A 25,352-nucleotide genomic window follows, 5' to 3' on the forward strand; every position below is an offset into this window, starting at 1 on the left:
ATAAAAAAGAGTGAAATTGTACCTTTTGAGACAGTATGGATGAATCTAGAGCAGCCGTGGGCAAACTATGGCCTGCGGGCCGGATCCGGCCCATTTGAAATGAATAAAACTAAAAAAAAAAAAAAGACTGTACCCTTTTATGTAATGATGCTTACTTTGAATTTATATTAGTTCACACTAACACTCCATCCATGCTTTTGTTCCAGCCCTCCGGTCCAGTTTAAGAACACATTGTGGCCCTTGAGTCAAAAAGTTTGCCCACCCCTGATCTAGAGAGTACTATGCTCACTGAAATAAGTTCAACAGAGAAAGACACATATCTAATGATTTCACTTATATGTGATTCTAAAGAACAAAATAAACAAACAAACTTGAAATAGATTAATAGATACAGAGAAAAACCTGATGGCTGCATGAAGAGAGGAGCACAGGAGGAGGGGAGGGGGACCGCTGCGTGAAAAAGGTGAAGGAATTAACCAATACAAGTTGGTAGTTACAAAATAGTCATGGGGATGTAAAATACAGCATACGGAATATCCTATATAATAAAGAAGTAATATGCAAATTGACCATCATACCCTTGCACATGATGGCTGCCCCCATGTGGTCAAAGATGGCTGCTCCATGTGGTCAAAAGATGGTCACCACAAGATGGCCGGCAGGGGAGGGCAGTTGTGGGTGATCAGGCCAACAGGAGAGGACAGTTAAGGGAGACCAGGCTGGCAGGGGAGGGCAGTTGGGGGCAACTGTGCCTGCAAAGGAGGGAGGAAAGTTTGGGGTGACCAGGCCAGCAGGGGAAGGCAGTTATGGGTGACCAGGCCAGCAGGGGAGGGCAGTTGGGGACAACCGGGCTGGCAGGGGAGGGCAGTTGGCGGTGATTGGGCTGGCAGGGGAGCAGTTAGGCATCGATCAGCCTAGCAGTGGTGTGGTTAGGGAGTAATCGGGCAGGCAGAAGTAGTTAGGGGCAATCATACAGGCAGGCAAGTGGGATTGGGCCAACAAGGATCAGGCCTAAACCGACAGTCAGACATCCCCTGAGGGGTCCCAGGTTGGAGAGTGTGCAGGCTGGGCTGAGGGACACCCCCCCCCTCAGTGCACGAATTTTGTGCACCGGGCGTCTAGTAGTTCATAATATTGTAATAACTATGCATGGTGTCAGGTGACTACTTGAAGTATAGTAGGGATCTAGTTGTAAAGTATGTGTTATCTAATCACTATGCTATATATTTAAAAATAATACAAAATGATATTGAGTATAAACTACAATTGAAAAATAAATTGTTTTTAAAATAAAAAATCTATGATGTATAAATTACAATTATATTCTGATAATTATCAAAAATTACACAAATGGATAGATTGAAAAGATAAAATATACTTCTTCAGGCTTATTAGAACATAAAGTCATTTTTATAGATTACATATGTATAAAGACATTAAAAAGTCATTTTTATAGATTACATATGTATAAAGACATTAAAAAGTCATTTTTATAGATTACATATGTATAAAGACATTAAAAAGTTATATGCCCATTTTAGATGAATTATGTCTAGTTACATGAAAGATATTTTTTTCATTAGATAAGCTTTTCATTGTAATTTTATGCCTACCAAGTATCTGATCAGCTGATTTCCTCATCACAGAAAAGCAGGAACTAAAAGTAATAAATATAAGTGTCTGGTCTTTAGAAGGCTTTAACACCACTGTATTCAACGTTACAATTGGATTCTAAATTACAAGTGTAAAGAGCAAATGGGTTATGAATAGTTTTACTCTACTTTAGGCTCTTCTTTTCTTAAGTGAACTTAAACTCCAGTCCATAGAGCTTTTCAACTCATTCCCAGCCACCATTTCTGCAGACTTCTAGTCTCAAGTACAAATGCAACTCCAATCATGATGTTTACTACCTCCCATCCACTGCCCAGCCATGCTGTTACCTGGAACCAGCTTCAAGGCATTCTCCAAGTACTCATCTGCTGTGATAGGGTGACCATTTAACTCCAGCTCCAGGCAGAAATCCCGTACGACCCAGATAAAGTCTGGAAAGAAACTCACAAACTCTGATGAATCTTCTACTCCATCTGGTGTAGGGGAGGACTTTGCCCTGATGAGTTCTGTCAGCTCTGCCACATAACTAGTACCTGGCTAAGGAAAATAAAGTTTCTACTCATAATTCCCACATTTCTCTGATTAAAAAAAATATTACAAACACTCTCTTTTATTCTGGTTCCTTTTGGTCTACCAAACGCAACTAAGTGAGAGGGAAGGAGAAACTGACTGGATCTCCATTCCCATTGAAGCCATGACACATGGAAGTTGGGTTCCTGGAAGGATACTGCAGCTGCTCCAGGGCCTGGTGGTTGATGGTGCTCAGGCTGTTGTAGACGAAGCTGCTACACAGAAGCACAGCCAGGGCAAAGATCCATGAGTCATTCTTAGGGTCGCCCTAAAAGTACATCAGGGCAAGACATTTAGGGGTTTACCCATACAGAAATTCATTCAGACACTAAGTCTAACAGTCCTTCATTTTATTTCTGGAAAGTTACTCACAATGCAAGCAAGTTTGAAGATGGGAATAAATATACACATGAGCGTTAGCAATTAAAAAAACATTATCTGTGACTGTGATTTTTGTCATCACAGGGTTTTCTTTTTAATGAATTGGATGAAATAAAATAACCTATAAAAATAACTTAGTGCAGCACCTGGTGTGCTATTATGTTAAGTGAACGGTGTTAGCAAATATTTATTCTACATATATTTGTTGGTCATGGACTATATAAAATATTTTATAGTTAACATAACTGGGATGTATTCAAGAAATATTTATGGGAAGCTACTGAATATTTCTACTGTTGTTAAAAATAAAAAGCAGTTTAAAATGACAAATATTACTTTCATGATGACTACTTCAAAGCATGACAAACATCTATAGCAAGGAATATAACAAGGGTAATATCTATATAAGGCTGACATCAATATAACATATATAAGCATTGAAAACTTTAGCTATAGTAGTAAATGAATGGCGGGAGGGAAGATATGAACAAAAAAACTTGTATGCATATATGCACAAAACATGGACACTGACAATAGCATGCTGAAGGCCTGCAGAGGGGATAGGTGTGAGAAAGATGTGGTCAATAGGAGGGGAAGAAGGGAAAAATATGTAATACTTTCAATAATAAATATAAATTTTAAAAAGTATTAACTTAAAATTTACAAGTCTAGCACGGAAGACCAGAGCTCTGAAAGTTGGAAAATTTTACATAACATAAAGTCTTCCTCAGCATCTTGATTGAAAATTAAAGACATAGCAGAGTGTGAATTTGAATAAATGAAGGTATCCTGCAGGAGGGAAGACCCACAGAAGCAAAAATAGACATGGCCTCATACAGAAGTCTTTTCAATAAAAGTAGAATTATTTGATCTGACTGGAACAGAGGGTAGTTCAAGAAGTTAAAGCTGGATAGTGAGCCTAGTGCAACCAGATGAAAGACCTTAAAGGAGGGGTTAATTTGTATAAAATATAGCAGGTCTAAATAATGGCACAACACAGAATTTTGTTTTATTATAAACACTGTCTAAAGTTGCTCCCCAGATCAAAAGTGAAAAATACCTACAAAAATTTGAAAGGAAATGCTGATTTGTCCATTTATATTCCAAAGCCCAATTTTAAAAAAAAAAATTACAATAAGAAGTGGCACTTATGACACACAATAGGTTATTTAATCAGCAAGAGTATTTGATATCCTATCTAATAAAAGAGAAACATGGCATTAGCCGTACCTCCACTACCCTTCCCATTGGCTAATCAGGGTGATATGCAAATTAACTGCCAGCCAAGATGGTGGCCGGCAGCCAGACAGCTTGAAGCAAACATGAGTCTTGCTTGCTTCAGTAATAGAGGACTCCAAGGTTCCCCGCCTGCCTTGCTGGCCTCTGAGCTTGCAGTTTGAAACATTGCTACAAATATAGAAGCTAAACAAAACCCCAGAAACCTGCTTTCAGCCAGCTGGGATCTCAGAGCTGGAGTTGAAACAGTGTTTCGATTATAGAACCCAAACAAACCAGATACCTGCTTTCAGCAGCCGAGGCCTCAGAGCTGGAGCCAAGACTCAGAGCTAAAGCTGGCCCAGAATAAGAAAAGAAAAAAGAAAAAAAGGACAGGTTGGGAGCTTCAGTCACCTGCCAGCCTGAAAACAGCCCTCAGCCCTTCACCCAGACTGGCCAGGCACCCCAGTGGGGACCCACACCCTGATCCAGGACACCCTTCAGGGCAAACCAGCCAGCCCCCACCCATGCACCAGGCCTCTATCCTATATAGTAAAGGGTAATATGCCTCCCAGCACCGGGATCAGCGGAGGCACGAGGCCTCCCGGCACCGGGATCAGTGTGACAGGGGGCAGCGCCCAAACCCCCTGATTGCCCTGCGGCTCTGTGTGTGACAGGCGGCGGGGCCACAAACTCCCTATCCGCCCTGCTCTGTTCATGACAGGGGAAGGCGCCCCAATCCCCTGATCAGCCCTCCTCTGTGCCTGATAGGGGGGAGCCTCCCAACACCCTGACCGCCCTGCAGCTCTGTGTGTGACAGGGTGCAGCGCCCCAACCCCCCTACATGGGCCCTGCTCTGTGTGTGACGGGGTAGAGCCATAACCTCCCATCGGCCCTGCCCTGAGTGTGACAGGGTGCAGCACCCCATCCCCCTGATCCACCCTGCTCTCTGTGTGACTGGTGGCAGTGCCACAACTCCCCTATCGGCCCTACTCTCTGAGTGACAGGGGGGAGCTCCCCAACCCCCTGATGGGCCCTGCTCTGTGCGTTACAGGGCGGAGCTCCCCAACCCCCTGATTGGCCCTGCTCTGTGAGTGACAGGGGGCAGCGCCCCAACCCCCTGATTGGCCCTGCTCTGTGTGTGACAGGGGGTGGCGCTGCAACCTCCCCATCGATCCTGCCTTGAGTGTGACAGGGGGTGGTGCCCCAACCCCCCAATAGCCCCTACCCTGAGTGTGACTGAGGGTGGCATCGCAACCTCCCAATCACCCTGCTTTCTGCATGACAGGGGGCGACACCCCAACTCCCCAATCAGCCCTGCTCTGAGCCCGACCAGGGGCTGCACCTAGGGATTGGGCCTGCCCTCTGCCACCCAGGAGCAGGCCTAAGTCAGCAGGTCATTATCTCCTGAGTGGTCCCAGACTGCGAAAGGGCACAGGCTGGGCTGAGGGACCCTTCCTCCCCCCCAAGTGCACAAATTTTTGTGCACCGGGCCTCTAGTCCTTTATAATAAAGAGCTAATCTGCTAATTATACTGGACAGCAAAATGACCTTCTGGAACAACCAGTGAGTGGGGGGGTGGGGACAGGAGCCTGGGCCTCGAGGCCAGTCATGACGGTACTGGCACCCCCCACCCACAGCTTCCACAAAGGCAGTGGGAGAGGCGATGGTGCAAGCAGGTCCAGTCCTGATGCCACACCATCCACCGAGGTGGCTGCAGGTGAGAGGGCCTAATCCACAATTGGACATCTGCCAAGGGCTCCCGGGCTGCCAGAGCAATGTCTGACTGCCAGCTTATGCCCCATCACCTGGAAGTGGCAGGTGGACCTCCCCCCTGTGGGGTCCTTGACTGGGAAAGGGCGCAGGCCAGGTTAAGAAACCACCCGAGTGCATGGATTTTCATGCCCCGGGCCTCTAGTATAAAAATAAACGCAAAAATTTTAAGTATTCTTTGGGTAGAAATAGAAAGTTGTAGAAATTTAGGTACTAGTTCTAAATAAGTCTCAAACTAAAGCAGAAAAGGAGAAATCATTCATTTTACCCTTTAGTAGAAAACTAAAATATCAAAAACCCATCTTAAAATGTTGTAGAAAAAACACATCTTTTATAGAAGCATCTCATTCAGAGGTGTCTCAAAGTCTTCCAAAATGCTTGGTGAGTACTTGGTGAACTTCACCAGAGGACCAAAGACTTTTTGAGGGCAGGTCTTTTACATGGGTCACTAGTATCTACAGTACTAACTTAAAGACCCAGGAATATGGTGCTCAGCAATTGTTTACTAAATTGAATAAAATTATTCACGAGTGCCGAGAAATAAAAGAAAATTTACTCAGTGTACCATGACACCTTACCTAGAATTAAGAGTCAAACAAGGGAGAATTTGCCTGATATATAATTCAATTTCTAGATTTCACAAATAGATCAAGAAGTTAAGGAGTTAATTATGAGAATATCCGGATTGAAAACATTTTATCTGTGACCCTCTGCCTTACCTTTTCCACATCGCCCAGCCCCTCAGTGTCCAGAAGGACCAGAGTGCAATCAGGCTTACAGAGGTGAGGCACACACCACATCCAGATGCCCTTGGTTTCAGACTGCACCGTAGAGCCCAGAGGGAAACCTATAAAGGAAGGGGAGGCCCAGCTCACAGTGACAGCAGACAATCTAAGCAGTCAAGTGGCTATAAAATCAGACTTTTTGGTGTGGAATTACACCAAGATATAAAAGATTGTGCTTTCTCTATTTTATAAGAATGATTTATTTTGTGTGTCATCTATTTGAAGGAGGAGATGAATGTTAACAGTGAAAATGATATCCAGAAAGAGCTCAAAATGGAGGTGAAGTGCATCCATGAATCAGATATAATAAAGGTCACTGAATACCATAATAAGAGCATATTAAAGTATGGTCCAGTAAAGGCCGAATAGAAGTGGATAGAAGAGAGACATCTAAAGAAAAAGAAATTCAGATAATATTTTTCCAATCAAAGTGATAAAAATAAAAATGGCAAATGGTGTGGGAGAGGTTGTTAACAACAATGGGATGTGAACTCAAAAAAATCTTTAAACATGGTGATAGATATGCAATTATCTTTATATAGTCATGGGAAAAGCAAAATTCTATGAGAGAGCAAAACATGTTATAAGCAAGAGAGGAGGCACAATTTCAAGACCCCAGTGTTGGCACAGGTAAAAGAAGGAGTCTATGCATTACTAGGAGGGATTTTCCTTAACAGAAGTAAAACTATAAATATGGCAATAGAATAGATTAAGGTAATAATTTAGTGATGATAATTAAACTTAGAAGTTTGTTTTGTTGAGAGGTGTGTAGTTCTCAATTCATGTAACCAGGGAAGAAAACTAATAAGCTGTCATATAGTTAGAGTAAAAACAATTGGCCTCGGCCTAAGATAATACCATTAAGGTAGTAATTTATTAGTAAAAATTAGAATTAGTAGATTGGTTTATTGAAAGGAATTTTGTTCTTCATGTGACTAGGGAAGAAAACTAAGAAACTCTGATACAGCTAGAGTCAAAGAATTGTCCTCTGCCTGAGACACCACTCACCGTGATTCTGTCCTGCAAGCCGATTCATCAAGTAGGATTTGCCTGTTCGATATAGTCCTGCAATGGCCACGACCACCACTGGCTGAGAAATCTGGTCAAGAATCTCTAGAGCTTCCTGATTCACTGACAGCTGCTCATTGTTATTTTCCACCAGGCAAATGGGGGCCATCATGTTGGGTCTAGATGCCATGGCAACCTGCCAACCTAGAAGAAATCCCAGTGGAAATAAGCTTACAATGCTATTCTCTGAAGCAGAGTCATGCGAAGCACCCATCAATTAAGGCAGTGTGCATGTTCTACTTTCCTTCTGGCACAGTAGCATAGGCCAAGCCCTACAGTGAAAAATTCATCTATTTTTGGTTCTATACTTATAGTGAATCTCTGGAAGGGCCAATGTGTTCCCAATGCTGTGAGGATCTTAGATTGAATGTTACTGCTGCACTAGGCAGTCACATCTTGTAATGCAGTCGAGTGGCTTTACCCTATGCCAGGGTCACTACTGAGAAGCAAATCCATCACCTCATGTGAACATCCTCTCCCCAAACTTAAGGTTTAACCAGCTGCTAAAAGGATGTTGAGGAAGAACCTGTTTGGGACCAGAGCAATCTGAGGACACAGCCAAGAAATTTTAAGCCACATGTTTCATGCATTGCTGGAGGCTAATTCCAGCCAGCAGGTCTTAATTATGCAAGAAGTTCATCAGAGGGCTGATGGAACTTGGGGCTTCAGCAGGGCTGAAAATCTGCATGTTATTACCTCCTGCTGAACAGCTGTATGCATTTCCCCTAACCTGATAATCCTTTACTGTTTACCAAACCTTACATTTGATATGTATATCTGCTTTGCTATAGGGCAAATGTGGGAGTAAAAAGCTCTGGGTCTGGAGATTTGGGAGCTTAGTCACTAGAACTAAGTTTCCCACTGGCTTTCCCCAAAATACCTTACAAATTCTAATTTCTTCTCTAGTCTCTTTATTCATTTATGCACAGCCCTTCTCCAGATTCCTGAACCCTAGTAGCTGCAAGGAAAGTCAAGACTGACACAATGCATCTCACTGTCTCGTGGTCCTAGCTGTTGAGAACAGCTGTAGAACTAGTGATGAGTATGACTAGTATTCATCACAGTCTGAGGTTTTAGGTGGACAAGTTGGTTTGATAAGTGACAGACCAATAAAATGTAATATCTATGGCTACATTTATGATACTGAAGGGACTGAAGGAGTTTGGGGTTCCAGAAGAGAAATAGCTTTTGATTTTTCTCCTTTTTTAGAAGTCTTCAAAATCCTTTTGGCCACAAAGTTTAACAGTCATCCCCTGTTCAGAGAAACTGAGTCATGGGATATTTATTTTGTTTTTCAAAATAAAGTGTTCATCAAAATTTAAAAATAGACTGATATTATAAACTAATAAAAAGCATATATTAATAAAACAGTCAATAAAGAATATCAAGAAGACCTCACAAATTCTGCATTCTCCATGTCCTGTTAAAAATATCCATGTGAAAATATCAAGTGGGTGTGCATAATTCCTGGACATGTCTGACCTAGAACTTTGTTAGGACGGAGAAAGTAATTCTTATATTCCAGGAAGTGCTGTGCTGGTCCGTCCTAATTTTCAGACCATACCAAGAATGAAGCTGAGCCGGGCAGTGTCCTAAGCAAATTTGAGCCTGAACAGTGAATTATAGCCTTGTCAGGGGACAGCATGCTCCTTTCCCAACTTTTAAGGATCTGACTGGGAGCTGGGGGTGAGGCCACAATCATAATGAAGCCCATCTCTAGCCCCTTTTCTTTCTTTCTCTTTCTTTCTTCTTTCTTTCTTTCTTTCTTTCTTTCTTTCTTTCTTTCTTTCTTTCTTTCTTTCTCTCTTTCTCTCTTTCTTTCTTTCTTTCTTTCTTTCTTTCTTTCTCTCTCTCTCTCTTCCTTTCTTTCTCTTCCTTCCTTTCTTTTTTACTTTCTGTCTTTCAATCTTTTTTTCTCCTCTTTCTCTTTTTCCATCCAATAAATAAAGGCAAACTAGAGCTCTCTGAGCCAAGTCTGCTCTTGAGAAAAAAATTAAATTAAAAAAAAATTAAATTTAAAATGTTGTGTAAGCAGTGAATCTAATGTGGAATAAGAATAGGACCACAAGTCCAACCTAGTGCACATTACAATGAGGAACACTGAGCTCATGCATGAAGAAGCTGCCTCCATGTCCCACCCCATCCCATTAAACAGCCAGGAGAAGACCCTAATCTCTCAGCTCTCCATGCACCCACATTGTCTGCTATACTTGCTGTTGTCCTGGTTATGTGAAGTCCTGCTTGGCTGTCACCTCACAACTACCACTGCTCCTAATGGGGAAACTAAAGCCAGCAACTGAGCCCTGCAGTCCAGGCTACCAGGCTACAGGTGTCCCTACCTCTCCATTCGTCAGTCCATTTTGAGTCAGAAATTGAGAGGCTTAAGCTCAGGACCAAGTTGCTTGCAAAACAAAGTTGAATTCCCACTTCTGTCCCACAGCTCCTCAGGTCAGTGTGTCACAGAACAACTCCCAGGTCCTTCTCACTCCTCCTCCCACTTCTCTGTTGCTACTTTACAGAAGTTTAAAAAAAAAAGCTGAGGAATTTTGTTTTCATTCTTACAGAGGACTCAGCAAAACAACTGAACCTAAAAACAATAATTGATGTAATATTTTGGTAGGGTCTAAACATTTGGAAACTGCAGATAAAAACCCAGCTTAGACTCTATAGTTATTTTTAATAGTTGATTAAAATATGTGAGAATGAAGTATTTCATCTAAATACCACTTTATAGAATCTTTGGAATACTAAATACAGCTCATACAATAATGTTTTAATATTTAAATTGCATGGTTAAAGACAATGTCTTTGTTTTTTCACTGTCCCACAGACATCAGGGAAATGTGTGAGAGGGGGAGGAGGAAGATGGAGGAAGTGACTGCAACCAGCGCTTCTTAGCAAAGGACAGTTTGGTTCCTCAGTCACAGAAAGGACTTCAGCCCCTTTAAGCAGGTGATGGAGGATGCACTCCTCCTGTTCCCAGGCAGGGCTCTTTGTGCAGCCTGGGAAGGTGCTCAAAAGGGATCAGCCCATCCCAGGAACAAGCTGTGTCTGCTGCAGCCCTGCAGCAGCCTTCCATCCAAACAGAGGGGCTGAGGTGCCTCCAGTTTAAGGTCCCTCCAGCCACCCCTCCTCTGCCCCCACCATAAGCCAGCTGCCTCCAAGGCTGACAGTGAAGAGCCTTCACCTCCAGTGCCAGGTGTGCTGCACTGGAGCACGCATTGTTATTGTTGATGTTAGTTAATGAACATGCGTATGGAAATCCAAGTCTCTGAGCTAACTTACCTGTCTCCTAAGCTGCAGACAGTGGATAAATTCTCTCCTCTCACCTTGCTCCTTCTGTGTCTGGCTCCCCGGGGTGCCACAGTTCTCTTTAGAAGCTGAAGATCAAGCCGGATATTACAGTGAAACAGTGTGGTTAAGAACCAAAATCGAAAGGACACATCCTTTTCTGGGAAGTTGTGCTGTTGTTTCACCCCTTCCCCCTCCTCCCAAAGGAATGAGATCGGCCAGGGTGGGAGGACCTCCTTATCCCACACCCAGCTTGGAAACACCAGGCTGGCACCGCCTCCTCATGGGGCTTGTGTTCGCTGACCCCACAGTGAACACAGCTGCAGGGCTGAATGTGAGCCAGTAACAGCAGGCTGGCAGGTCTGCAGCCTGTCTCTCAGAGGTACTTTGGAAAGGCAATAAGGTTTTTCTTGTTGTTGTTTTAATTTTATGCTAAGGCTGCCTTTTCCTTTGTGGCTTCTTGGAAAAATCTCATTATTAATTTATCCTTCCTCATTATCAATAACTGTGTGCATAAATCTCTTATTTTCCCAATCAAGAGATAGTCACTAGTATTTTGTAGCATATTCTCCCACTTACAGTTGTGTGCTGTTTTTCTTTGTGGTGTCTCTGTGGGGGATTGTAAGGGTCCTGAGTTTATATTCGGAGTGTTTCTTTCAGTGAAATAACATAAAAATACAAACTCAAAAGTGAACATTCAAAATGAACAAAGAAATCATAACCATCAACAAGTTTTTAAAAGTTGGCAAGTGCCAAAAGTATTATCTGTATTCTGGTTTTATTGTCTATTAAGTTTCATTCCCCATATTTGCATTTTCATCTGAATAATAATGCAGAAAAAAATATGTAATTGTACAGGATTCTACTCTATTAGACTATTTTAAAAAAAAAACTGTAATCAAAGTATTTTTGTTATACCTGTTGTCTTCTGGACAGATATAGGTAGGAACTGTGTTATTAGAACAATTTGGGGTTAGTTTCATTGCTTATTTTTCTCTGCCTAGAATTATCTGAGTTGGTTTCTTTGTATTTCAAATCTTTGACTTGATTCTTGGGATCCTCTTGTCTGCTGTTGGATCTCTGTATATTATTCTTTATTTCAGTCAGTGTATGCTTAATTTCTAGTTGGTCTTTTTTCATATCCTCCGGGGTCTCACTAAATTTATCAGTGGTTTCCAGAAAATTCTTGAAAAACCTTATAACCATGGATTTGAATTCTATATCCAGTAGTTTGCTTTCCTCCATTTCTGTCATTTGTGACCTGTTTCTTTGTCTCCTCATTTTTTATGCTTCCCTGTGTTGGTAGAGTGGCTTTGTGTGCTAGGTGTCATATAGGGCCCAGTGGCTCAGCCTCCCCAATTACCTGAGGTGGACACTCTTGGTGCACCACTTTGTGGGCTTTGTGAACAATATTGTTGTAGTCTTGTTGTAGTTAAGCCTTGATTGTTGTAGGCTCACTGGGAGGAATTGACCTCTTGGCCAATTGGCTGTGAGAATCAGCTGTGTCTGCAGTGGGAGAACTTCTGTGCTGAAGAAACCCTTCTGGGGCAAGACTTGCTTCAGTGGGGCTTTGGTGCTCACTGAGTCTGCCCCCTGAGTGTGTCCCTTATGGATCTGAGGAGTTGTAATCTGGATGGTCCCACTCTGACCATTGGGTACACTGGCTCTTGGATCTAAAGAGGTGCTAATTTAGCCTCTGCCTGAGGCTACCCAGCAGGAGCTATGAAGAGATCTGCAGATTCCCCTTCCTTTTTTGGAGTTTGGAGGTGCCCAGATGAGGCCCACCTGTGAAGCACTGCAAGCTTCTGTGGGGCCTTCGAATCTCTTAGAAATTCTGGGTCTGTCTGGCCCAGCTGCAATTTGTTAGGTAATTTTCAGATTGCAAAGGGCCAGGGCAGTCATATGCAAAAGCCTCTGCCACAGTCTGGGTGGGGCAGGGTCTCAGGGAATCAACAGGGCGGAGCAAGCAGCTATAGCTGATCCTCAGCCCTGCACTAAGGGGCCCCTCATCTCAGTGTCCTGGTAATTGCTGCAAGCACCTCTGAGAGAAAGCCGCCCTCAAGTTCCGAGTTCTGCCTGCTGCCAGACAGTCCAGTTTCTTCCCGTATGAGTCCTGGGTCCCCAGAGACTTCTGGGAACTGGAGTTCAGAGCAGTCAGGGGCTTGTGACTCCCTCCCAATTCAGAAAGACAGCCGCGCCCTCAGGTGCCAGCCCCTTTCCCCATGCACGCTCGAGCCTCCGTACCTCTGCACTTTACTTCTGCAGCTCCTCCGAGTCTCAGTGTGCTTTTCTCTTTCCTTCTAGTTGTAGAATTTCCACTCAGCCAGCCTTCCTGTAGTTCTGGATGATGTCCGTTTTGTCTTTTCGTTGTATTTTTGAAGTTGTTGTGGGAGGCAGCAATTTCTGGTGTTTACCTATGCCGCCATCTTGGTTTCTCCTCAAAGACTTTTAAATGTTAATTCCACTTTCATCAATATGTTTGGTTGAAATTGGCTCTTTGACAACATAGTAAAAACAAAGTATCAGCAGCTAGATGTTAGATTTATTTTTATAGATTTATCATAAGTAGATTACTAAAATGAAATACTTGTTCCAAGAAAGCTGTTACATAGAATATCATAACATAAATTAAAAATCTGAAAATTGAAATCTCCTTCGTTAATATATGATAAAATATTACCGATTATGTTCTCATGGGAATGTTTGTCTTTTAATATGAGATTATATCTTAGACTTATTTTCATGGTTGTAACATAATCATAATGTGTGATATTAGTTTATCAGTCTTTATAACTTGTCTATATTTGGGATTTTTTAATTTTGGCACTGCTATTGTTTTCCAGCAATACATAGTGGTACATTTCACTGGTACATGTAACATAATTGTGAGACTCATCGCCTTTGCATATTTAAATGTGAACAAATAAGGGTCTCATTTTTGGATAATCTAAACTTTGAAGGAGGTAAATATAAAATAAAGCAAGAAGTGATCAGTGTTAAGAAACAATGGTAGGAAAAAAGTGCTTGTGTCTACAAAAGCAACAGTTATTTATATTAGGAAGGGTTAGGAACGTTTATAGATGACTTCATAGAAAAGTCTTATTTCTGTTGGGTCTTAAAGAATGACAACATTTTGAAAAAAGAATGATTGGAGGAAAGATATTTTAAAGCAAAGGAAGGGAATGAGCAAATATACAAAAGTAGGAGGTAAATCCTAGATACTAGCCAAATCCAATGTAGCCAGTGTAGCGGGCTCCTAGGAACAAAGTAGAAAAATCAACTGGGACCTGGATCATGAGCAATGTTGCACAGGCAGGTGGAGACTTTGATGGTTACTATGCATGCTCAGAGCCATGTTGGAAATCCATTTTATGGATGAGCCTTGAGATCATTATGCTAAGTGAAGGAAGCCGTTACAAAAATCATGTATTTTAGTGTTCCGTTTATATGAAATGTCCAAAATAGCCAAATTCATAAACATGAGAATAGAGGTGGTTGCTTAGAGTTGGGGAAGAGTGTGTGGGGAACAGGAAGGTAAAAGCTAAAGTGTACTAGGTTTCACTTTCAAGATGATAAAGGTGGTCTAAATTTGAGTGGTGATGGTTTCACACATGAAAAAAAACCCACTTTAAATAGGTGAATTGTATGGTATATGAACTGTATCTCAATTTTTAAAAAATCATTTAAGAGGCTGATGCTATAGCTTAGAAGGCATATTACAGCCCCACCACTATAGGCTCAACTGGTCTTTCAGAGATTTCAGGTTCCTTCCTGAATTCTGTTGTTATCTATCCACTAAGGCATTGTACACATCTGTAAGGTTTAAGGTTGAGTTACCCACATCTGTTATCTAAACAGTAAATGGAAAAGAATAACTGGTGACAAATGAGCTCCCTGCCCAGACCCACAAGTAACATACTTGTAATTCTGTGCATACTCCATGGTGGGAAATTATTTGCAAGAAAAATTATCTTATGCAGACTGTGTGTTTCCAACATGGTGGCAACAATGGATCTGGACATGCTGAGCGGCACACACAGCGCACTGGTAAGAAGTGCTTTGAAGTGAAAAAGTGGAATGCAGTAGCCCTCTGGGCCTGGGACACTGTGGTTGATAACTGTGCCATCTTCAGGAACCACATTGTGAGTCTTTGCATAGAATGCAGGCTCACCAGACGTCGGCCTCTTCTGAAAAGTGCACCCATGCATGGGAAATCTGTCATCATACTTTTCACCTCCACTACATCTCTCTGGGCTCAAAACATGGCACATGCATCCACTGAACAACAGAGAGTGAAAATTCCAAAAATATGAGCACTAGACAAAGAATATTCTTCCATCAAGCTCAACTGTGTTAATTCATTTAATGACGTACCCTCCTGTTACTTAATAGTAAGTTAGAAAGAACCAGGTCTTTTCTGCTTTGCCTTTTCAGTTTTCTATTCCTGCAGTCATATTGTGTTCTGTGTCAAATAAAAACCAGTAGTATTCTATTAAAAAAAGTATATTTAAAAATATATTTTATAACTGTAAGTCACAAAAGTGTAATATTGGTAAAGGAAGAATTATTAAAATGAGTTCTTAAACTGAGGGAGGTTAATAAGATTTGAACTGCAATGAAATTTTGGCATGTTCTCTTATTTTAACTCCAGAAAAAATGACCAACCATGTTGTTGAAAGTGTGTTTATTTGGCACAAAGTGTGCTCAGCTTGGTGGACTAGAGGAAATTCTTAAAAAGAAAAGTCTCGCCCTAGCCAGTTTGGCTCAGTAGATAGAGCATCAGCCTGCAGACTGAAGGGTCCCAGGTTCGATTCCGGTCAAGGGCATGTACCTTTGTTGCAGGTACATCCCCAGTTAGGGGGTGTGCAGGAGGCAGCTAATCGATGTTTCTCTCTCATCGATGTTTCTGACTCTCTATTCCTCTCTTTTCCTCTCTGCAAAAAATCAATAAAATATAAAAAAAGTCTCATATTTTTAAATCTTTATTGTTGAGAGTATTACAGTGTCCTTTTCCCGCCTATTGTCCCCCTCCACCTGGTTCCTGTCCCACCTCAGGCCTTCACCACCCGATTGTCTGTGTCCATATAAGATCTTTGGTTAATCTCTTCCCACACCCCCTCACCCCTCCCTTTGAGAAGATTGCATATAGACAAATCTAATCTATTTTACTTTAGGCAAAAATAAAGAGAGCCCAAATATAATGTCTGCACTATAAAAGTGAATGCAGATCCAAAACTGTAATAGATATGTGAAACAATAAATGTTGACTGTCTAAAAATCATAATAATGTACTCCAGCATTAAAAAAAGAGCAGATAAAATTAACATAATATAATTCTCAAAGAGTCTGCATATAGATCAAGTATTATAAGGTCCTTGAATTGTTTTGAGGAGACTAAGGCAAGTAATTTTGGGTTTCATGATTTAAGTCTAAATATTTCCATTTATAATGTAATCAGTTAAAGAACAGAGAAAATTTTCGATTTCTATACTAGGAGACATAAAAATGATAATGTTTGTCTTCCTCAATTTGGTTTATTTCACTTAGCATAATATTTTCCAGGTCCATTTATGTTCTCCCAAAGGATGAGAGATCCTTGTTTTTTACAGCTGCATGGTATTTCATAGTGTAAATGTCCCACAGCTTTTTTATCCACTCATCTACTGATAGGCATTTGAGCTGTTTCCAAATCTTAGCTATTATAAATAATGCTGCCATGAATATAGGGGTGCATATATCCTTTCTGATTGGTGTTTTGGGGGTTTTAGGACATATTCCCAGGAGTGGGTCACTGGGTCAAATGAAAGTTCCATTTTTAATATTTTGAGGAAACTCCATACTGTTTTCCATTGTGGCTGCAACAATCCGCATTCCCACCAGTGGTGAACTAGGGTTCCCTTTCTTCCACATCCTCATCAGCGCTTGTGGTTTGTTGATTTTTTATGATAGCCATTATGAGAGGTGTGAGGTGATATCTCATTGTGGTTTTAATTAAACTTTCTCTTACAAACCAATTGGGCACCATTTTTTATTGCTGAGGTTTCTGCTGACACATCCTTGTGTTCCATCCTCTTCTCCAACAGACATGAATGAATTTTTAAAACACACTCATTTCCCTCTCTATTAAGAACTGGAGGCAGTCCTGGCCAGTATGGCTCAGTTTGTTGGAGCAACGTCCCTGCATGGAAGAATCATGGGTTTGGTCCCAGGTTTGGACGCGTTTGGGGAGATGGTTCTTTCTCACATGAATTTTTCTCTCTCCTCTCCCTTCCTCTCTCTCTCACACTAATTTTTAAAAGGTAATTGGAGGTCAATTGTTAAAATAATAAACCTTCCTTTTATCTTTTTATAATATGGCATCCCAATATTTATTCTGCTATAAGAAAGAAGGAGGCTGTGTGTGAACAACTCTAAAAGTGCAAATAATGCCCAGACACTTTTGTTTTGGAAACTCTACGGTAAATTGTACCATAGGAAAATAGGTGCACACAGTGTAAATTTAATTCCCCGTAGTTCTCTGGAGTTTTAATCAAGTTCCCAAACAAGCAGCAGTTGCACATTCCATGAATTTTTTGGCCCATGAAATACAAGTGGACCCCAGTGGAAGAATGTGGAGTCCAAAGAGAGTGTGCAAAGCACATTGGGGAGAGCGCTTTAATTGTCTGAACACTTTTACCCACTCTGACATGGATTGAGATCGTCAAGACCAGGTTCAAAGATTGTTCTTACAGAAAGGCAGCTGATTTTTTAGAAATGAGCCTGTGATTAAAGTAGCTCTTCAATGCTTTCAGTTTCAACATGAATTATGTTTCCACGAAATGCCATTTCCCGTGGCCTCAAATAACCTAAGCGATTGTTTTTCTGGCTGGAAAGCCTTTAGATTAGATCATTTTAAAACCTATTTACTGTTCAGCTTAAACTCATACAGTGTTATACATATATGTCAATAATACCAAGGCTGACAAGTAGACCCTGAGCGACCAATGAACAGATTACTCTGACACAGGTTTCTGTGAAAGAGAGGCTAAGGGACTGTTTTACTTTAGAAGTAAAAGCAATCCTGTCCGCCTACTTCCTTTGCTTTTTATTATAACAGCTTGAACTCAAATTAACCTCTAGATACAATCAGCAGGGTAAGTATCTGTGAGAAAGCACATGCCTCTACAAGGTCGGGTCTTTAAAGACTAAACATAGAGATTCTAGCAAAGCCCCCGGGGGGATCAGACTTGTTTAGAAAAGTCAAGGTAGGAGCTGCTGCCTTCAGCAAGGTCCCTTCAGAGACCCCCCAACCTTTTGGAGAATCCTCCTTAAGACATTTTAACCAAGTCCCGTGCTTCCCCACATCTCCCCTCTTTTTGTTTTGCTGGCTGCAGAAGACAGAGGGAGGCTGTGAACTTTCTGCTTTGGAAGGTTGGGGTCTGTGAAGCGTGTTCACTGCTCGAGTTCTGATTTTGTGGAGTATAAGAAAAACAAAGAGAATTATGATGACAGCAATGGTTAGCCAGATCAGGTACCAATTGATTTTAGGAAACTGTGTGGTGTAATCTATCCACTCCAAATGCCCCTTTACCGTAGTACAAGCACTAGGCTGTGTTTCGTGTTTATTGATAGCAAGTAAGGACTCTCTAATTTGCCTTCGCAACATGTTTACTTCTTCAGTAAGGTTATCATGAAAGACTCCCCATAGATGCTTTTTAACATCAATCCAATGATGGTGACTACTGTTCCATTTTAAAGGGGTGACACATATGTGTTTATGCTCCCAATCGCAATTAAGCCTGTATGCTATAGTGTCCTGTCTTTCCTCCAGATATTCAATAGTTGCCTCTATTGCCTATAGTCCAGCTAATATTTTTTTTATTTATGTGCTGCTGTATAGGGAATTCCCTAGTTACATTATAGGCCATATTGTCTACAAATGTGGCTGTCTGCACAGACTCAGAAAGGGCTGCCACGTCGACACTGGCAGTAGTAAGAATACCAACAGCTAAGATAATGGCTGCAATGAACATTCCTAAAAGTCTTTTGGGCTGTAATTGGCTCAGCGCTCTTTCTAAGACTTCGATAGCTGATGAGCCTTGCCATTTCCTGGTGAGATTAACAGGGATCAGGATTTCTGCTTGTCTTCTAAGCACCATAATAGTGCTGATGTTCAATGAGGTTATATTCTGGGTGGTAATACAGGATGCAAATAAGCTCCTTCTCCAACCTGTGCTAGAAAAGGTTAACTATGGCTTATTACTAGGTTGGGGCCCATAACAAAGACACAGGGGTGAGTGGTGCAAATCGGGGGATTATCAGTAAGATTATTAGCAAAAGTTATACTATACTGGCCGGAGGAGTTCTGGTAGTCACTGTGCCATGCCAAGAGAGAGTTTAATTCAACGAGCTGGAATCCACAGTGGCCCTGTGGGGGTAGAAACACACGTATATCCTCTCCCCCAAGTTAATAATTCATTGGGTCCTTGAGTTCCATATTCCCCCCTTTTTGTTTTACTAGTATGTTTGTTGATGTTGAATGGGCATGCTTAATAATGGCCTGCCCTTGTGGATTGTAAGGGATTCCCGTGGAATGCTGGATGGACTAAGTCCTGTAAAAGATGATAAAGGTATGGCTGCTATAAGTAGGCCTACTGTCAGTTTTTATCTTGGTTAATCTATGTATATATAAGGATAAGTGACTGTCTGACCAACGGGTACATATGCCACGCACTGACCACCAGGGGGCAGATGCTCAACTCAGGACCTGCCAAGGTGCGGTGACTTGGCAGTGGTGGTTCTCCGGTGACGCACCCCAGAACCAGAGAGGAGGGAGCCCAATTCCTCACAGAGCTGTGCAATTCCGCCTTTGGCCATGGGTTATGTTGTTGCTGGGGCACTGTCGGCTTGGAATCTGGTTTACTGCACACTTGCGTTTGCATTCCACACCCTGTACAATAGCAATTTTGCAGAGTGCCCTCTCACACTCTGGGACCCCTAACCATCTATATATATGAAAGGCTAAGTGACCGTCCGTCCGACTGTCCAACCAGCTGATACATATGATGTGCACTGGCAATTTAAAAATAAACATTGACTCGCACATGTGTGATACACATAAAGCTACTGCTGGCGCCAATTGCATATGTGTGTTTTGATACTGGCCTCCCATTTAAATTAATTTGAAGAGGGTTTCCCATGATGTCAGCATTTGCCATGACTATTAATAAATCACAAGGACAAACTCTAGACAGAGTAGGAATATTCCTACCTGAACCCATTTTCAGATATGGTCAGTTATATGTTGCTTTTTCTCGAGTCCAAAGAGTGTGTGACATTAAAATTAAAGTTGTAAATGCTTCATCACAAGGGAAATTAGTCAAGCACTCTGAAAGTGTTTTCACTCTTATTGTGGTATACAGGGAGATATTAGAATAAGTTTAATCAATTTATCAGTCATTGTTTTTATTGATGTTGTTTTTATATCATGTTTTTGTTGTTTTTATATAATCTCTTTGTTGTTATATCATGCTGTTATTGTTTATTTATTTATTAATTTAAATATTATCTTCATATACATTTTACTAATTTTCTTTCATCTCTGACACTTCTATTATAGAGAAAGGGCAAACAGCGATATTAACATATTTCTTCTAATTAATTTCCTTTCAATGTGCACAAATCCGTGCACTGAGCCACTAGCATAGCTATAATTGGAAATAGGTCTTATTGAATTTATATAATAAAATGTATCACTACTTATTAAGAATTGCTAAATTTTGTAGGGACAGGTAGAAAGAGAAATATATAACTTACCAAATTGCTTTAAAAATGCTTCCTTATATCTGAAACATAAAAAGTTTAAGAATTAGCAATATTTTCAACAAAAGTTACAAAAACTATATAATTATTTATTCAGCTCTATAATAAAATTGTTTCTTCCAATTTTTCTTACTAGTATTTCTATAAATTCAGATAGTTCATAGTGTAATGTAAATAATATGGAATCTTGTCCTTTCTGTAAAACACAATATTCCAGAATATAACTTATAACAATTAGTTATAAATAAAAGCATATTAAAATTTATTTAATATGCATATATAAGTAGAATATAATTATTATTTCCTTATTTGACAGAGCTTCCTTTATATCTTAAGTATAAAATTTTTCTTCATAGGATGAGAAAGTAAATCTTAAAATTCAAACCCTGGGAAGGTAGTCAAATATATTATGTTATTATATATTATTATTATTATTATTATTAAATAGTATTAAGTAATTTATTCATTTAAAGTAATCAGGTTCCTGATTAACATAACATAATTATTTTAATAACCTATACTAATAAAAGGGTAATATGCTAATTAGACCGATAGACCAAATGTCTTCTGGACATCCTTCCTGACAAAGCCAGGGGCATGGCCAGCCTGAAAACCTCCCATGGCCCCTCAGCTAGGCCAGCCCCACCTCCCAACTGGGAGCTCCCCACCCCAATGGGGGCATGGATGGCCTGAAAACTGCCCGAGGCCCCTCACTTAGGATGGTCCCGCCCACCAGTGGGGACCCCTACCCTGATCGGGGGCATGGCCAGCCTGCAAACTGCCCATGGCCCCTCACCAAGGCCGGCCCTGCCCCCCAGTGAGGACCCCTAACCTTATCCAGGGTTCCCTTCAGGGCAGGCAGGCCAGCTGGCTCCTATCGGTGCACCAGGCCTTTATTCTATATAGTAAAAGGGTAATATGCAAATTGCCCCTAATAGCAGAATGACTAGAACAACTGCTGGACCAGTCACTATGAGGTGCACTGACCATCTCTTGGTCCCTTTCCCCTGCCAGCAGGCACCGATCACCCAATGGTGAATGGGGAACCGGTGATGGGTGGCGGCTGAGGGTGGGACCAGCTGCAGGGAGCTTGGGAAGATGGCCCTGATCACAGGCCAGGCCTATGGACAATACTCACACACAAATTTTGTGCGCTGGGCCTCTAATCTATAATAATAGAAGAATATGCAAATTGTCTGGATGCCATCACAGTAACAGTAATGACCAGCAGGCTTCCTGGGGCAACAAGGCCAGCGGGGGGTTAGTGAGGGATGACCAAACAACTGAAAAGCAGGCTGCGTAGGGCAACCATGATGGCAGTGGGGGCAGTTGGAGGCAACCAGGCTGACAGGCAGAGGCAGTTAGGGGTGATCAGGCAGAGGCAGTTAAGGAAAATCAGGCAGGCAAGCAGGTGAGCAGTTAGGAGCCAGCATTCCCGGATTGTGAGAGGGATGTCCAACTGCCAGTTTAGGCCCAATCTGGGATCGTGCCTAAACCTGCAGTCGGACATCCCTTGAGGGGTCCCAGATTGGAGATGGTGCAGGCTGGGCTGAGAGGAACCTCCCCCCCATGCACAAATTTTATGCACCGGGCCTCTAGTATTTAATCTAATAAAAGAAAAATAGGGTAATTAACCATACCTCCGACACGCTTCCCATTGGCTAATCAGGGTGATATGCAAATTAACTGCCAACCAAGATGGTGGCTGGAAGCCACACAGCTGAAGCGAACAGGAGGCTTGGTTGCCCCAGTGATGGAGGAAGCCAAGATTCCCCGCCTGCCATGCCGGGCTCTGAGCTTCACTCTAAGAAACAATGTTGCAATTATAGAAGCTAAACAAACTCCAGATATCTGCTTTCAGCCAGCGAAGCCTCAGAGCTGGGGCTGCAACAGTGTTTCAATTATAGAAGCTAAACAAACCTCAGATACCTGCTTTCAGCAGCAGAAACCTCAAGCTAGAGCCAGCTCTCAGCTCCAGTGAAAGCCATAGAAGGTAAATAAATCCACCCCCCCCCCCCGCAAAAAAAAAAAAACAAGAACAAAAGGAGAGGTTGGGAGCTTCAGTCACCCACCAGCCCTCAGCCCCTCACCCAGACTGGCCAGGCACCCCAGTGGGGACCCCCACCCTGAATGGGGTGCTACCAGCTGCAAACAGCCATCAGCCCCTCATCCAGGCTGACCAAGCACCCAAGGGGGACCCCCACCCTGATCCGGGACACCCTTCAGGGCAAATCAGCCAGCCTCCACCCGTGCACCAGGCCTCTATCCTATATAGTAAAGGGGAAATATGCAAACTGACCCTAACAGCAGAAACACTGGGAATGACTGGTCACTATGACACACCCTGACCACCAGGGAGCAGATGCTCAATGCAGGAGCTCCCCCCTGGTGCTCAGAGCACTCTCACATGGGGAGCTCTGCTCAGCCACAAGCCAGGCTGATGGCTGCCAGTACAGCGGCGGTGGTGGGAGCCTCTCCTGCCTCCTCAGCAGCACTAAGGATGTCCGACTGCAGCTTAGGCTTGCTCCCCGCGCCAAGTGGACATCCCCCAAGGGCTGCCGGGCTGCTAGAGGGATGTCTGATTGCCATCTTAGGCCCAATCCCCCAGGGAGCAGGCCTAAGCCAGCAAGTGGTCATCCCCTGAGGGGTCCCAGACTGCAAGAGGGCACAGGCCGGGCTGAGGGATGCCCCCCCCCCAAGTGCACAAATTTTTGTGCACCGGGCCTCTAGTCTAATCTAATAAAAGACAAAAAGGGTGCCGAAACCGGTTTGGCTTAGTGGATAGAGCGTCGGCTTGCGGACTGAAGGGTCCCAGGTTCGATTCCGGTCAAGGGCATGTACCTGGGTTGCGTGCACATCCCCAGTAGGAGATGTGCAGGAGGCAGCTGATCGATGTTTCTCTCTCATCGATGTTTCTAACTCTCTATCTCTCTCCCTTTCTCTCTGTAAAAAATCAATAAAATATATTTAAAATAAAAAAAGACAAAAAGGGTAATTAACCATACCTCCACTACGCTTCCCATTGACTAATCAGGGCTATATGCAAATTGACCGCCATCTTTGTTGCCAATTTGCAAACACAGGCTCCAAGTGGTGGAGGAAAGCCAAACAACCCTGAAGCTCTGAGCAGCAAGGCCTCACCGTCCAGAATCAGCCGGAGCCGTGAGGCCTCCCGGCACCGGGATCAGTGGAGCCGCGAGACCTCCCAGCTCCAGGATCAGCAGAGCCACGAGGCCTCAGGGCCCTGGGATCAGTGGAACCACAAGGCCTCAGGGCACCAGGATCAGCAGAGCCAAGAGGCCTCCTGGCACCAGGATCAGTGGAGCTGCGAGGCCTCCCGGCACTGGGATCAGCAGACCCGCGAGGCATCCCGCCCTGGGATCAGCGGAGCCTCGAGGCCTCAGGGCCCCTGCAGCAGCATGACAGGGGGCAACACCGCATCTCCCAGATAGTCCCTGTTCTGTGGGTGACTGGGGGCAGCGCCCCAAACCCCTGATCGGCCCTGCCTTGAGCTTGACAGGGCTGCACCCCAACACCCCCCATTGGCCCTGCTCTGTTTCTGACAGGGGACAGCATCCCAACCCCCTGATCAGTGGGCTCTGTGTGTGACGGGGGTGGCGCCACAACCCCCCCGAATCAGCCCTGCCCTGAGCGTGACAGGGGGTGGCGCCGCAACCTCCCAATCCGCCCTGCTCTGTGTGTGACAGGGGAAGGCGCCCCAACCCCCTGATCTGCCCTGCTCTGTGCATGACAGAGGGTGGTGCCAGAACCTCCCCATCGACCCTGCCTTGAGTGTGACAGGGGGCAGCGCCCCAACCCCCCAATCGGCCCTACCCTGAGTGTGACTGGGGGTGGCATCACAACCTCTGGATCCGCCCTGCTCTGTGCATGACAGGGGGCGGCACCCCAACTCCCCAATCGGCTCTGTTCTGAGCCCGACCAGGGGCTGCGGGGCAGGCACCTATGGATTGGGCCTGCCCTCTGCCACCTGGAAGCAGGCCTAAGCCAGCAGGTCATTATCCTCCGAGGGGGTCCCAGACTGTGAGAGGGCACAAGTGGGGCTGAGGGACACACACCCCCTGCCAGTGCACAAATTTTTGTGCACTGGACCTCTAGTATATATATAAAACCTTTGCTTCTTAGGCAAATATAGGAAAAACTGTTTTTTGTTTACTTTTAGTATAGGCTTATTTTTCCAATGGAAAATATACTTACACTAGAGACCCGATGTGTGAAATTCGTGCAAGGGGCTCAGCCCTCAAAGCCCCAGCTCCCTTGGCCCTCACAGCCCCAGCTTCCTCCAGACTGTTGTCCGGATGGTCATTCCACTGCTCAGCTGTCTGGTCTAATTAGCATATTACACTTTTATTATTATAGATTCTTAAGAAGCATAACAGAGATTACATGACCTTGACAACTTTTATGAGGCTGGAGAAAGGGTGAGTGTGTATGTGGGGAGATAGCAGGTCCTGGAGTTTGTTCTCAGGACTGCAGTAACTTCTGGGCCTCTAACGGCTTTAGTATAAAACTACCATTTTTTTTCTTTTTACAAGAAAGTTTCCCCCCAACCCCCACACTCCACTGCTGCTGCTTCTGTAGCCTATTTAAGGGCATGTCTGTGGTTCCAGCCCTCTAGGATAAATACTTGAGGAGTTTAAATAATTATTTCCTATATTTTTCTCTTTTTGAGTAGACTAATAATATGAAATCTTATATATAAGAAGAGATTTTAAAAACAGAAATTTAGAAAAAAAACCTATAGTAAATGAATGAGTACTCACAAAAAGTGGACTGGGACATTAGCCTTAGAATTTTATTTCATACTAAATGGGCAGCACAGTAAATGGGCTCTGAGTG

General features: G+C 43.1%; 1 protein-coding gene and 1 pseudogene across 5 annotated transcripts in view; one reads left to right on the forward strand and one right to left on the reverse strand.

Moving 5' to 3' along the window:
- Nucleotides 1–25,352, reverse strand: part of LOC118675952 (guanylate-binding protein 6-like) — a 143,112-nt gene that overhangs the window by 12,244 nt on the left and 105,516 nt on the right. For 2 of the 5 annotated variants that reach the window (XM_036349027.1, XM_036349028.1), the window contains 3 exons: nt 6,270–6,397; nt 2,340–2,449; nt 1,941–2,137 (listed from right to left, as the gene is read on the reverse strand). In XM_036349027.1, the coding sequence (XP_036204920.1) occupies nt 1,941–2,137; nt 2,340–2,449; nt 6,270–6,350 (388 nt within the window). In that variant the 5' untranslated portion in view covers nt 6,351–6,397. Of the gene's footprint in view, nt 1–1,940; nt 2,138–2,339; nt 2,450–6,269; nt 6,398–7,343; nt 7,548–10,688; nt 10,846–25,352 lie in introns of those variants that run through there. The other 3 variants (XM_036349025.1, XM_036349026.1, XM_036349029.1) reach the window with 3 other exon arrangements.
- Nucleotides 14,685–15,014, forward strand: LOC118675956 (annotated as a pseudogene).

The sequence above is a fragment of the Myotis myotis genome, unplaced genomic scaffold (genome assembly GCF_014108235.1).
Source record: "Myotis myotis isolate mMyoMyo1 unplaced genomic scaffold, mMyoMyo1.p scaffold_m19_p_2, whole genome shotgun sequence".
Classification (NCBI taxonomy): Eukaryota; Metazoa; Chordata; class Mammalia; order Chiroptera; family Vespertilionidae; genus Myotis; species Myotis myotis.